Source organism: Triticum aestivum, chromosome 7A (genome assembly GCF_018294505.1).
Source record: "Triticum aestivum cultivar Chinese Spring chromosome 7A, IWGSC CS RefSeq v2.1, whole genome shotgun sequence".
Classification (NCBI taxonomy): domain Eukaryota; kingdom Viridiplantae; phylum Streptophyta; class Magnoliopsida; order Poales; family Poaceae; genus Triticum; species Triticum aestivum.
In genome coordinates, this window is record NC_057812.1 from 645,608,091 (window position 1) to 645,622,103 (window position 14,013).

Sequence of the window (14,013 nt, forward strand, 5' to 3'; positions counted from 1 at the left end):
ATATGCTTACCGTTACTAGTCCAATCTTGATTCGGCGGTATTGTGGGATGAAGCGGCCCGGACCGACCTTACACGTACTCTTACGTGAGACTGGTTCCACCGACTGACATGCACTAGTTGCATAAGGTGGCTAGCGGGTGTCTGTCTCTCCCACTTTAGTCGGATCGGATTCGATGAAAAGGGTCCTTATGAAGGGTAAATAGCAATTGGCATATCACGTTGTGTTCTTTGCGTAGGTAAGAAACGTTCTTGCTAGAAACCCATAGCACCCACGTAAAACATGCAAACAACAATTAGAGGACGTCTAACTTGTTTTTGCAGGGTATGCTATGTGATGTGATATGGCCAAGAAGAATGTGATGAATGATATGTGATGTATGAGATTGATCATGTTCTTGTAATAGGAATCACGACTTGCATGTCGATGAGTATGACAACCGGCAGGAGCCATAGGAGTTGTCTTTATTTATTTATGACCTGCGTGTCAACATAAATGTCATGTAATTACTTTACTTTATTGCTAACCGTTAGCTGTAGTAGTAGAAGTAATAGTTGGCGAGACAACTTCATGAAGACACGATGATGGAGATCATGGTGTCATGCCGGTGACGATAATGATCATGGAGCCCCGAAGATGGAGATCAAAAGGAGCAATATGATATTGGCCATATCATGTCACTATTTGATTGCATGTGATGTTTATCATGTTTATACATCTTATTTGCTTAGAATAACGGTAGTAAATAAGATGATCCCTCACTAAAATTTCAAGAAGGTGTTCCCCCTAACTGTGCACCGTTGCGAAAGTTCGTTGTTTCGAAGCACCACGTGATGATCGGGTGTGATAGACTCTTACGATTCGAATACAACGGGTGTTGACGAGCCTAGCATGTACAGACATGGCCTCGGAACACATGCAAAACACTTAGGTTGACTTGACGAGCCTAGCATGTACAGACATGGCCTCGGAACACAAGAGACCGAAAGGTCGAGCATGAGTCGTATGGTAGATACGATCAACATGAAGATGTTCACCGATGATGACTAGTCCGTCTCACGTGATGATCGGACACGGCCTAGTTGACTCGGATCATGTAATCACTTAGATGACTAGAGGGATGTCTATCTGAGTGGGAGTTCATAAGATGAACTTATTTATCCTGAACATAGTCAAAAGTTTTTGCAAATTATGTCGTAGCTCGCGCTTTAGTTCTACTGTTTAGATATGTTCCTAGAGAATATTTAGTTGAAAGTTGATAGTAGCAATTATGCGGACTAGGTCCGTAAACTGAGGATTGTCCTCATTGCTTCATAGAAGGCTTATGTCCTTAATGCACCGCTGAGTGTGCTGAACCTCGAACGTCGTCTATGGATGTTGCGAACATCTGACATACACATTTGATAACTACGTGATAGTTCAATTAAACGGTTTAGAGTTGAGGCACCGAAGACGTCTTGAAACGTCGCGAAACATATGAGATGTTTTGAGGGCTGAAATTGGGATTTCAGGCTCGTGCCCACGTCAAGAGGTATAAGACCTCCGACGATTTTCTTAGCCTGCAGACTAAGGAGAAAAGCTCAATTGTTGAGCTTGTGCTCAGATTGTCTGAGTACAACAATCGCTTGAATCAAGTGGGAGTTGATCTTCCAGATGAAATAGTGATAGTTCTCCAAAGTCATTACCACCAAGCTGCTAGAGCTTCGTGATGAACTATAATGTATCAGGGACATATATGATGATCCTTGAGATATTCGCGATGTTTGACACCACAAAAGTAGAAATCAAGAAGGAGCATCAATTGTTGATGGTTGGTGAAACCACTAGTTTCAAGAAGGGCAAGGGCAAGAAGGGATACTTCATGAAACGGCAAATCAGCTGCTGCTCTAGTGAAGAAACCCAAGGTTGAACCCAAACCCGAGACTAAGTGCTTCTGTAATAAGGGGAACAGCCACTGGAGCAGAATTACCCTAGATACTTGGTAGATGAGAAGGCTGGCAAGGTCGATAGAAGTATATTGGATATACATTGTGTTGATGTGTACTTTACTAGTACTCCTAGTAGCACCAGGGTATTAGATACCGGTTCGGTTGCTAAGTGTTAGTAACTCGAAATAAAAGCTACGGAATAAACGGAGACTAGCTAAAGGTGAGCTGACGATATGTGTTGGAAGTATTTCCAAGGTTGATCAAATATCGTACGCTCCCTCTACCATCGAGATTGGTATTAAAACCTAAATAATTGTTATTTGGTGTTTGCGTTGAGCATAGACATGATTGGATTATGTCTATCGCAATACGGTTATTCATTTAAGGAGAATAATGGTTACTCTGTTTATTTGAATAATACCTTCAATGGTCTTACACCTAAAATGAATGGTTTATTGAATCTCGATCGTAGTGATACACATGTTCATGCCAAAAGATAGTAATGATAGTACCACCTACTTGTGGCACTGCCACTTAAGTCATATCGGTATAAAACGCATGAAGAAGCTCCATGTTGATGGATCTTTGGGCTCACTCGTTTTTGAAAAGTTTGAGACATGCGAACCATGTCTATTGGTGTATATGCATGAAGAAACTCCATGCAAATGGACCGTTTGGACTCACTTGATTTTGAATCACTTGAGACATGCAAATCATACCACATGGGCAAGATGACTGAAAGCCTCGTTTTCAGTAAAATGGAACTAGAAAGCAACTTGTTGGAAGTAATACATTTTGATGTGTGCAGTCCAATGAGTGCTGAGGCATGTAGTGGATATCGTTATGTTCTTACTTCACAGATGATTTGAGTAGATGTTGAGTATATTTACTTGATGAATCACGAGTCTGAATTATTGAAAGGTTCAAGTAATTTCAGGGTGAAGTTGAAAGATCGTCGTGACAAGAGGATAAAATATCTATGATATGATCATAGAGATGAATATCTGAATTACGAGTTTGGCACAGAATTAAGACATTGTGGAAATTGTTTCACAACTAATACAGCCTGGAACACCATAGTGTGATGGTGTGTCCGAACATCATAACTGCACCCTATTGGATATGATGCATACCATGATGTCTCTTATCGAATTACCACGATAGTTTATGGGTTAGGCATTAGAGACAACCACATTCACTTTAAATAGGGCACCACGTAATTCCGATGAGATGACACCATATGAACTATGGTTTAGAGAAACCTAAGCTGTCATTTCTTAAAAGTTTGGGGCTGCGACGCTTATGTGAAAAAGTTTCAGGCTGATAAGCTCGAACCCAAAGCGGATAAATGCATCTTCATAGGACACCCAAAACAGTTGGGTATACCTCCTGTCTCAGATTCGAAAGCAATAAGGGATTGTTTCTAGAATCGGGTCCTTTCTCGAGGAAAAGTTTCTCTCGAAAGAATTGAGTGGGAGGATGGTGGAGACTTGATGAGGTTATTGAACCGTCTCTTCAACTAGTGTGTGGCAGGGCACAGGAGTTGTTCCTGTGGCACCTACACCAATTGAAGTGGAAGCTTATGATAGTGATCATGAAACTTCAGATCAAGTCACTACCAAACCTCGTGGGATGACAAGGATGCGTACTACTTCAGAGTGGTACGTAATCCTGTCTTGGAAGTCATGTTGCTAGACAACAATGAACCTACGAGCTATGGAGAAGCGATGGTGGGCCTGGATTCCGATAAATGGCTCGAGGCCATAAAATCCGAGAGAGGATCCATGTATGAAAACAAAGTGTAGACTTTGGAAGAACTACTTGATGGTCGTAAGGCTGTTAGGTACATATGGATTTTAAAAGGAAGACGGACAATGATGGTAAGTATCACCATTAAGAAAGCTCGACTTGTCGTTAAGATGTTTTCCGACAAGTTCAAGGAGTTGACTACGATGAGACTTTCTCACTCGTAGCGATGCTAAGAGTCTGTTGGAATTATATTAGCGATTACTGCATTATTTATGGAATCTTGCAGATAGGATGTCAAAACATTGTTTCCTCGATGATTTTCTTGAGGAAAGGTTGTATGTGATACAACCGGAAGGTTTTGTCAATCCTGAAAGATGCTAATAAGTATGCAAAGCTCCAGCAATCCTTCTAAGGACTGGAGTAAGCATCTCGGAGTTGGAATGTATGCTTTGATGAGATGATCAAAGATTTTGGGTCTATACAAAGTTTATGAGAAACTTGTATTTCCAAAGAAGTGAGTGGGAGCACTATAGAATTTCTGATGAGTATATGTTGTTAACATATTGTTGATCAGAAATGATGTAGAATTTCTGGAAAGCATATAGGGTTATTTGGAAAGTGTTTTTCAATGGAAAGCCTGGATTAAGCTACTTGAACATTGAGCATCAAGATCTATAAGGATAGATCAAAACGCTTAATGGTACTTTCAAATGAGCACATACCTTGACATGATCTTGAAGGTGTTCAAGATGGATCAGTCAAAGAAGGAGTTCTTGCCTGAGTTGTAAGGTATGAAGTTAAGACTTAAAGCTCGACCACGGCAGAATAGAGAGAAAGGACGAAGGTCGTCCCCTATGCTTAAGACATAGGCTCTACAGTATGCTATGCTGTGTACCGCACCTGAAATGTGCCTTGCCATGAGTCAGTCAAGGGGTACAAGAGTGATCTAAGAATGGATCACAGGACAGCGGTCAAAGTTATCCTTAGTAACTAGTGGACTAAGGAATTTTCTCGATTATGGAGGTAGTAAAAGAGTTCGTCGTAAAGGGTTACGCCGATGCAAACTTTGACACTAATCCAGATTATTCTAAGTAGTAAACTGGATTTGTATAGTAGAACAGTCATTTGGAATAGCTCCGAATGTAGCGTAGTAGTTGCATCTACAAGATGACATAAGAAATTTGCGAAGTACATACGGATCTGAACATGGCAGACCCGTTGACTAAAACCTCTCTCACAAGCAAAACATGATCAAACCCAGAACTCATTGAGTCTTAATCACATGATGATGTGAACTAGTTTAGTGACACTAGTAAACTCTTTGGATGTTGGTCACATGGGGATGTGACCTTGAGTGTTAATCACATATCGATGTGAACTGGATTATTGACTCTAGTGCAAGTGGGAGACTGTTGGAAATATGCCCTAGAGGCAACAATAAATTGGTTATTATTATATTTCCTTGTTCATGATAATCGTTTATTATCCATGCTAGAATTGTATTGATAGGAAACTCAGATACATGTGTGGATACATAGACAACACCATGTCCCTAGTAAGCCTCTAGTTGACTAGCTCGTTGATCAAATAGATGATTATGGTTTCCTGACCATGGACATTGGATGTCGTTGATAACGGGATCACATCATTAGGAGAATGATGTGATGGACAAGACCCAATCCTAAGCCTAGCACAAGATCGTGTAGTTCGTATGCTAAAGCTTTTCTAATGTCAAGTATCATTTCCTTAGACCATGAGATTGTGCAACTCCCGGATACCGTAGGAATACTTTGGGTGTGCCAAACGTCACAACGTAACTGGGTGGCTATAAAGGTACACTACGGGTATCTCCGAAAGTGTCTGTTGGGTTGGCACGAATCGAGACTGGGATTTGTCACTCCGTGTGACGGAGAGGTATCTCTGGGCCCACTCGGTAGGACATCATCATAATGTGCACAATGTGATCAAGGAGTTGATCACGGGATGATGTGTTACGGAACGAGTAAAGAGACTTGCCGGTAACGAGATTGAACAAGGTATCGGGATACCGACGATCGAATCTCGGGCAAGTATCGTACCGATAGACAAAGGGAATTGTATACGGGATTGATTAAGTCCTTGACATCGTGGTTCATCCGATGAGATCATCGTGGAACATGTGGGAGCCAACATGGGTATCCAGATCCCGCTGTTGGTTATTGACCGGAGAGTCATCTCGGTCATGTCTACATGTCTCCCGAACCCGTAGGGTCTACACACTTAAGGTTCGGTGACGCTAGGGTTGTAGGGATATGTATATGCAGTAACCCGAATGTTGTTCGGAGTCCCGGATGAGATCCCGGACGTCACGAGGAGTTCCGGAATGGTCCGGAGGTAAAGAATTATATATAGGAAGTGCTATTTCGGCCACCGGGACAAGTTTCGGGGTCACCGATATTGTACCGGGACCATCGGAAGGGTCCCGGGGGTCCACCGGGTGGGGCCACCTATCCCGGAGGGCCCCATGGGCTGAAGTGGGAAGGGATCCAGCCCAAAGTGGGCTGGGGCGCCACTTCCCCCTAGGGCCCATGTGCCTAAGGGTGGGGAAACCCTAAGGAAGAGTCCTAAGAGGGGAAGGCACCTCCTAGGTGCCTTGGGGAGGAGGGATTCCTCCCTTGGCCGCCGCCCCCTAGGAGATTGGATCTCCTAGGGCTGGCGCCTCCCCTAGGCCCCCCTATATATAGTGGGGGAGATGGAGAACTTCTCACCTTTGCCTTTGGTGCCTCCCTCTCCCTCTCCAACACATCCTCCTCCTCCATAGAGCTTGGCGAAGCCCTGCCGGAGTACTGCAGCTCCATCACCACCACGCCGTCGTGCTGCTACTGGAGCCATCTTCCTTAACCTCTCCTCCCCCCTTGCTGGATCAAGAAGGAGGAGATGTCGTTGCTCCGTACGTGAGTTGAACGCGGAGGTGCCGTCCGTTCGGTGCTAGGATCATCGGTGATTTGGATCACGACGAGTACGACTCCATCAACCCCGTTCTCTTGAACGCTTGTGCGCGCGATCTACAAGGGTATGTAGATCCACTCCTTCCTCATTGCTGGTTTCTCCATAGATAGATCTTGGTGACACGTAGGAACATTTTGAATTTATGCTACGTTCCCCAACACCTCTCACAGCATTCCCAGAGCCACCTTCCACACCAGCAGTGCCCCCTGGTGTGTGGGTGTTGGGAATGTCTCTTATTGGAGTATAAACTCCAGCATCAGTATTAAATCCAGTGTCTAAATTGTCAGGCAGAGATATTTCAGGATTCTGAGAAGCAAATAAAAGGCATTTTTCAGTTTCATCTCTAATAATGTCATTAATAATCTGGTTTTTCTCTATCTCATCATCACCAATTTTGATGTTAACTGCAGAAGCATAAGCCTCTAAACTAGATGCAGAATCAGTAGTAAAAGACTTACTTTTAAAGGTAGGGGGATTTCCAGGTTTTGCTTCATTTTGTAGGCTGCAGCTTTCTCCATGATGTTTTGCTTGCTGTGTACCCTGGAGCTCAGCCTTGGAGCAACAACTGGTCCCCACTTGTTTTTGGGTGTTGACCTTTCCTTAATTTTCTCCATAAATCACATTATCTTCAAACCACTGGCTATAGGAGCTTCAACAGTATCCATTTCCTCATCTGATTCAGCAGTTTCACTAGCAGTATCAGAAGCAGAGTCCTCCAGTTCTTCCAACAGGCCAGAGCAGTATATTTTTTGAGCAGACATTGGGGAAGTGACAGCAGCTTTACCACTTGATGATGCAGCAAGCATACTGGCCTGTCTTGTTGTGGGTAGAACTAAGGATTTTGATAGCCTCAGAGAAGGGTATCGAAGAGCACATGCTCTGGGCCTTAGTTTCTTCTTCATTCTTCTTATTAACTCCCGCAGGAGTAATACATGCCTCTAACAGAGCAAGGGGATGGAATGTAGCACCATCATCAGTTGTTTTCTTCCCAGCTGGAGTTTTTGTGGGGGCCCTATTGGCAAGGTCCAGGTCATCAATGGGTTCCTCTCCATTATCTAGGATGTCCTTATCCAGCTCCTCATCGTCAATTGCCTTGTTGTCATCGTCCAAAGTTATGTCAGTAGGTCCATCGTCATCATTAGGATCATCAGCCCCTACTTGGTCAAAAGCTTCCACTGTAAAGGATAAGATATAGAGTTTTTTCCTCATCTCCATGATCCGTTCGAAGGGGATCTTAGTTGGGTCCCTGCAAGCAATTTTGACTCTCACTTTCCCATAAAAGCTCTTCATCTGGCCATTCCAATCTACATCCACAAGGATTCCAAAGCAGGAAGCAATCTGAGACAGGACCTTCCATGTGCACCATTTAGACGACAGCCCCTCAACGACAACCCAGGCTTCAGTAAGCTCGCTGAATGGGTCAATTGCACCGGTCCACTTTTCAACAGACACAGAGACTCCATCGATGGGCAAATCGAAGGCAGGAAATTCAATTAGTTCTTCAAATCTTTCCAGGGTGGGAATCTGACCAGGAACTACTTCTCTGACAGTGATCTGATCTGCCATGTCCATTGCTTGTTTTTGCAGAATATACCAAACATATTCTTAACCAGATCCGACTTGTTGATTTCACCTTTCATGACCCACACTTCTCCACAGTTTCTGAAGTTCATCCAATTTGCTTCTCGACCCACAGGAGCGTCTATGTGATAGAATCCCAGCCCAAAAGCAGAACTCCCGAAGAATGTGGCCACTTGGTGAGGTTGCGCCCAGGCTGCACAATTGTTGACAGTGTGCCCCTCCAATCCACAGATGAAGCATGTTTTCTTCTGAATACAATTACCAATGTAGTGGCCAGGGCCTCCACAGGTAAAGCAAACCATATCCTTGTATCGCTCATCGAAGACTTGCACCTCTGGGGGAGGAGGGACCGGCGGCGGGGGCGCAACCACTGAAGCTTGTGCAGGAGGGGCAGCACCTTTACTGGGAACGGTAGCAGTTCGCGCGCTCCCTGCGGCTTGGCGACGCCCTGAGATCTTCTGCTGGGCCGGGGCGTGTTGCTTCAGTCCCCCCGGCGGTGCATTCTTGTCCGCCATGACAGCCTGAGCAAAGGATTTGGATCCCTCCCCAATCCCCTCCCTGATGGTCTTGAGCTGTGTCGGAGGAGGGTCAAACGGCCGGAGATGTTTGACTGGGAAGAGATCAGAGAGAGAAAAACACCCAGGACGAGCTAGATCTTTTCGGAGCATCCCAGTGTGGTGGTGGTTTTACTTGGAGGAAGAGGGCGAGGCTGGTGACGGCGGGGGGAGGGAATGGACCAGAGCTGTTCGAAAACCCTAGAAATAGTTTCCTCCGCGCCGTCTCGAGGAGGAAGCGTAATTGCCAAAGGCATTTTCACTCTCTCGCATCTAATTGGTGGGAGGGATGTGGCAACGGGGCCCACGTTATCCCGCCCAAATGTGCTCCCACACATCTCAAGGGAAAAATCCCCCGACTCCGGCGGTTTGGACCTCGCCGCCGACGATGATTCCCGATTCTTCAAGCACAAGCTCTGCCCAACCTCTAATGGTTCCAACACTATCATCGGTTGCGAAATCATATGACTAACATGTCCCCTTGGGATACAAATCCCTTTGTTATATCTCGAACGGGCGCCCGACGGAACCTCACCGCGGTCTCCAAACCACGACGGCTCCAGCGTGTCGCGGCGAGGCAGCGGGTCCACCCCACCCGCAACAGTCCTCAAGCGCTCGGCGGAATGACGCCAAGGATGCACTCCCAGCGGAGGGCTCGCCGTGGCTCTTCCGATTTTGCTTCCGCCCTCGCCCAGACCACGAATTCGGCCGGCGGGGAGGACGGAAACGGGGGCATCCTTGCCCTCTCCTCCAGCGTGGCCTCCTCGAAGATTCGCCGTGCTAGCTTCCTTTGTTCCACATCCGCCCTCCTTCATTGGATTTCGGCAACCTTCATGGCCGCAGATCTCAATTCCGGTGTGGTCGCCTCCGCAACCGCCCGATCCGCCGCCTTCCAATCCTGCACGCACCGGATCCACTCGAAGGTAGCGTCCCGGATCCTGGTCGCGCGCTCCGTCCATCCCCTGGCTCTGGTCGCCATGAGTACCGCCTGCTAGGGGTGGACTAACGAGTAGCTCGGCTCGTTAAGCTCGCGCTCGTTAAGGCTCGGCTCGTTAAGCTCGTTAAGATTAACGAGCAGAAAACCCTGCTCGGCTCGGCTCGTCTGAAGCTCGTTAAGCTCGTGAGCACTCGCGAGCGCTCGTTAACAGATTATAATGTGTTATGACATACATGATGAATGTGTAGGTATGGTATTTAAAATGAAATATGGTGACTACAAAAAGAAATGAAGTAGTTTGTTGCCTCATATGTCGATTAAATTAAATAAATGGGCTGAGATGCTATAAAAAGTTTGTCACATAAGATGAAAATATGTATTGTGTTGTTACTAACAAGCTTAACGAACTACTCGTGAAACTCGTTAGCTTGCTCGTTAAGCTCGTTAAGCTTAACGAGCTAAAATCAATGATTGGCTCTGTTCATTAAGAAGCGAGCTACAAGCTTAACGAGCTGAACTTCCGAGCGCTCATTAAACTCGCGAGCTACGAGCTTTTGGTCCAACCCTACCGCCTGCGGAACCAGAGAAATCAGCCGCAGGATCTCTGGGATTCTCTCGCAGATTGGTGGCGCAAGTTGTTGGGGTGAGGGAAGCATGGGCGCAGCTAGCGCGAGCACCCCTCGCCGGCATGGAGGCATGTCGCTGGGCTAGATCTGTGGTGGCCTAAAAACAACAAATTCCCATCGAATTCTAGGCGTGAGTGGCCTCCTCTTACTAGCACAAATCTCTCTCAAATACCGTATAAAAGAAAAGAAAACAGTGAAGCCGAAATACGTCTCACACAATGCCCACTCTTCTCTGGTCATCACAGGTCTGAAGAGAGTGCCGAAATCCTTATTCACAGCAAGTCTACTGAACTGGCAACACCAACCAATACACGGCAAAACAAATGCGACGACACCGCCAAGAACTACCACCAGAGCTGCAGCTCATCTACCATGGGATATATAAGCCGAAAGAAGATCATGTCTATCATCATGCCGAATCGCCGGTTTCTTATGCCAGGGCAGACCACAGGACCAGGAACAGGCTCATCAGCCCCGCGAAGCCGGCCGACATGGTGCGGTGCCCGGCGCTCTTGCCACCACCTGACGGAGAACTTGGACTTGAACCTGCAATCGACACCAAGATGTTTGTGAGGTCATGCATTTTTTTTTTTGGTTTGCTGTTCGAAACAAAAACGTGGTCAGACAAAGGTGATTTCCTGCTTGGAGATCAGGTTTTTGTTGGGTTTTCAGCTAATCTCTTAAACTCAGTTTATGACCAAAATAAGGGAACCCCTTTATGAAGATCGAATAAGTATGTCAACTATGGTAAGTTGGTAACAGCTCAAGGAAACCTTCACGTTAATGATTTTATATGAGAAATAAAGAAGCAACCATGTTGGCCCTTGATATGAAGCTTCAATTTCAATTTTCAGACACAGTGAGTGGAACAAGGCGTACTACCAGTAAGTTGCATCCAAGTCCTAAACGATCCTAAATTTGTACAGATTGCGATTGTTTGGTGAGCCTTCAAGGCAGATCTACGTCAAATAAATTCCAGCGGGAAAATACTACAATTCCTACTTTGTAATGCAATGCATTTATTGCGTTGCCATGAACATGTTTCCAAATGGATGAATAGATACAATGACCCCATCTGCAAATGGATGTGCTACACTGTCGTCCACATCAATCCTTGGGACTCTGTCTACTACCCTTACATGCCTGACGGAAAAGGAAAATTCAAGCCCGTCTGGTGCACATTTGTGTATCTCTCGCCATGAATTGACTCCAAAGTCTGAATATGTCTTAACTCTTCTCACATGCAGTGTTTAGTTTCCCAAAAATGTTTCATAGGCCATAGCACATGCCCAAGTCCTATGCTCATATATATGACTAAATGCAAATAGAGTGATTTGGTTCTACAGTACAATATGTTTTCCCCATATATAATTGCAAGCAGCCACAATCATCCGATAACCGACCAACACGAGTTGTTTCTATCTATAACTAAGGTGCGTTTGGTTGCAAGGGTGGTCATGAATGGGTTGGGATCGTTCAAAAAATAGACATGTTTGGTTATAAAGCACATGAATGGTTCAAGTCAAAAAAAGAGAATATGCCTTGAAGGTGCTGAACCGTTCCACCCAACCAAATCGGTCGAATCAAATGGCAACCCTTTGCATGCATGACTATGTGAGCATGACTGGTGGTCCCGTCCTAAATAATTAGCTCATCTCTTATATTCAGCCAAACGCATGAATTGAATGGATCAATCCCAAAAAAATTGGACGGTCCCAACCCATTCATATGACACCTTCAACCAAACGCATCCTAAACTAACTAACGTGGCTTGCATCAATTTGCCGCCGCGGTATCAGAAATCATTCTTTAATCAGGCAAGTTTCAGCTGGCAAAGTGTCACGATTCAGATAACAGGGCAGGTGGCTAGTTTAGTCAGTATACTAGTAGTAGTACTCTTTAGAAAGCATGAGAGACATATATTACCTGGAGGAGACTTGGTCGGAGAGGCGCCTGCGAATTGAAAATACAATGAGATCAGCAAATGACAGTACAATATATACTGAAATGATCAGAACAAAATGCCAGCTACTGGCATGGTCAAAGAATAGATTATGGCAGTTGGACAAGTACAGGTCAAACTATATAATTTTCAGAACCGGTTTAACCACCGCAAAGTAAAATGGATAAAACAATGCATCCAAGACCGGGCTTAGACTAATGTCCCCATAGCATAATCTGACAAACTGACACCCTAAAGTCGCTGGATTTAACTAAGATTAGCACCACATCTGGAGTGGGGAAGATGAAGGCATCTAGGAACTCTTGATGCCTTCAACATCCTTTTTTCCCCCTCTTCATTGCAAGCCATCTGGTCCAAGATTTCACATCTAGATTTTGCCTCTTCCTGCTATACAGCCATTTGATGGCGACAGTCAGCAGAATTGCTAAAGACCAACTTCGAAACGACACCCGCAACGAAGTAACAAACGCGTAAACGTAAGTGCCGGGTTTTCTCCAAAACAGGATCAACCCATTTCCCATTACTTGGATAACAGAAACTAAAAGTTCAATCAAGGATTTTTTTTTATCCCTCTGCTCATCTTGATCTGCCATGTGTTGCTTAGTTGCTTAGACAGATTGATCCCGCAATTCAACAGTAATTTCCACCATCGTCGGATCAAACATGCATTGCTTGAGCATTTACAATTACTCTGCAATTAAATTCCTAAAACGTGGAAGCAGATGGAGCAAATCGCATCTGAAATGAAGCAGACAAACATTCCGCGCGGTAAAAAAAATTCCTAAAATAGGAGGGGGAGGGAGGGGGGGCGGGTGAATTACTGGGGCAGCTGCTGACGTCCTCGGAGACGCCGCAGCGCTTGGAGAGGCGGAGCGCGTCGGTGACGTTGATGTTGAAGGCCTTGAAGATCTCGGGCGAGGCGTAGAGCGCGCAGAGGCAGGGCTTCTCGTTCTTGACGGCGTCCCGGAGCGGGCCGCAGCAGGTCTCCGGCGGCTTCTGCGCGTCCGTGCCGTTCATGTAGCCGGCGCAGCCCGTCAGCTTGGACGCGCACGCCGGCGTGCCCGTCGACTGCGCCGCCGCGCCCGCCGCCAGCACGCTCGCCACCGCCAGAAGCAGCACCGCCGCCGGCGCCCGCATCGCCATCTGTCTCTCCCTGCTGTGCAGTGGTGTCACGAGGGGGAGGAGAAGAGCGAAGAAAGGCGGTGTCTTTTTCTTCCGGAGCGTGGACTCTGGCTCTGGGTTGGGTTGGGTTGCTGCCGCTTTTATGAGAGGAGCGCGCCGCGTGTTCCGAGAGAGGACAGCATCCAGCGACGAACGGTATTCGCTCGCGGTTTCCGATTTAGACTTTTCGGGTTCCGAGAAATGTCCATCGACACTTGGCAGCCTACCCCGTCTGATTTTTGTTTCTACTACTTTTATTTTGCGGGGGTGCTCTGTGCGATTCAAATTCAAAGGCTGCAGAATCTTTGTTTATAAATAAATGCAGCAACTCGTGTCTCTCGGATTCTATAAAAAAATGGTGTAAAATCAATTGTTATCGGTAATGTTTTTGTGTCAAATCATGTTGTTATCATGCCAAATCGAATGTTTTTCATTGATTTGCCATGATAGATAGAAAGTATGACGTTCAATTTGTAGCGAATCCAATGTTGTTACTCACTCTCTGCTTCAAATTAATTCAAATTCTAG

At 45.7% G+C, this 14,013-nt stretch overlaps 1 protein-coding gene across 1 annotated transcript; it reads right to left on the bottom strand.

Annotated features, from left to right (window-relative positions):
- Positions 1–10,076: 10,076 nt before the first annotated feature.
- LOC123148920 (non-specific lipid transfer protein GPI-anchored 9) lies at positions 10,077–13,570 on the bottom strand. The gene is made up of 3 exons (XM_044568441.1): positions 13,146–13,570; positions 12,288–12,314; positions 10,077–10,907 (listed from the first exon to the last, which is right to left on the bottom strand). The coding sequence occupies exons 1-3, from the start codon at positions 13,465–13,467 to the stop codon at positions 10,792–10,794; spliced, it is 465 nt and encodes a 154-aa protein (XP_044424376.1). The 5' UTR covers positions 13,468–13,570; the 3' UTR covers positions 10,077–10,791.
- Between the last annotated feature and the right edge of the window lie 443 nt (positions 13,571–14,013).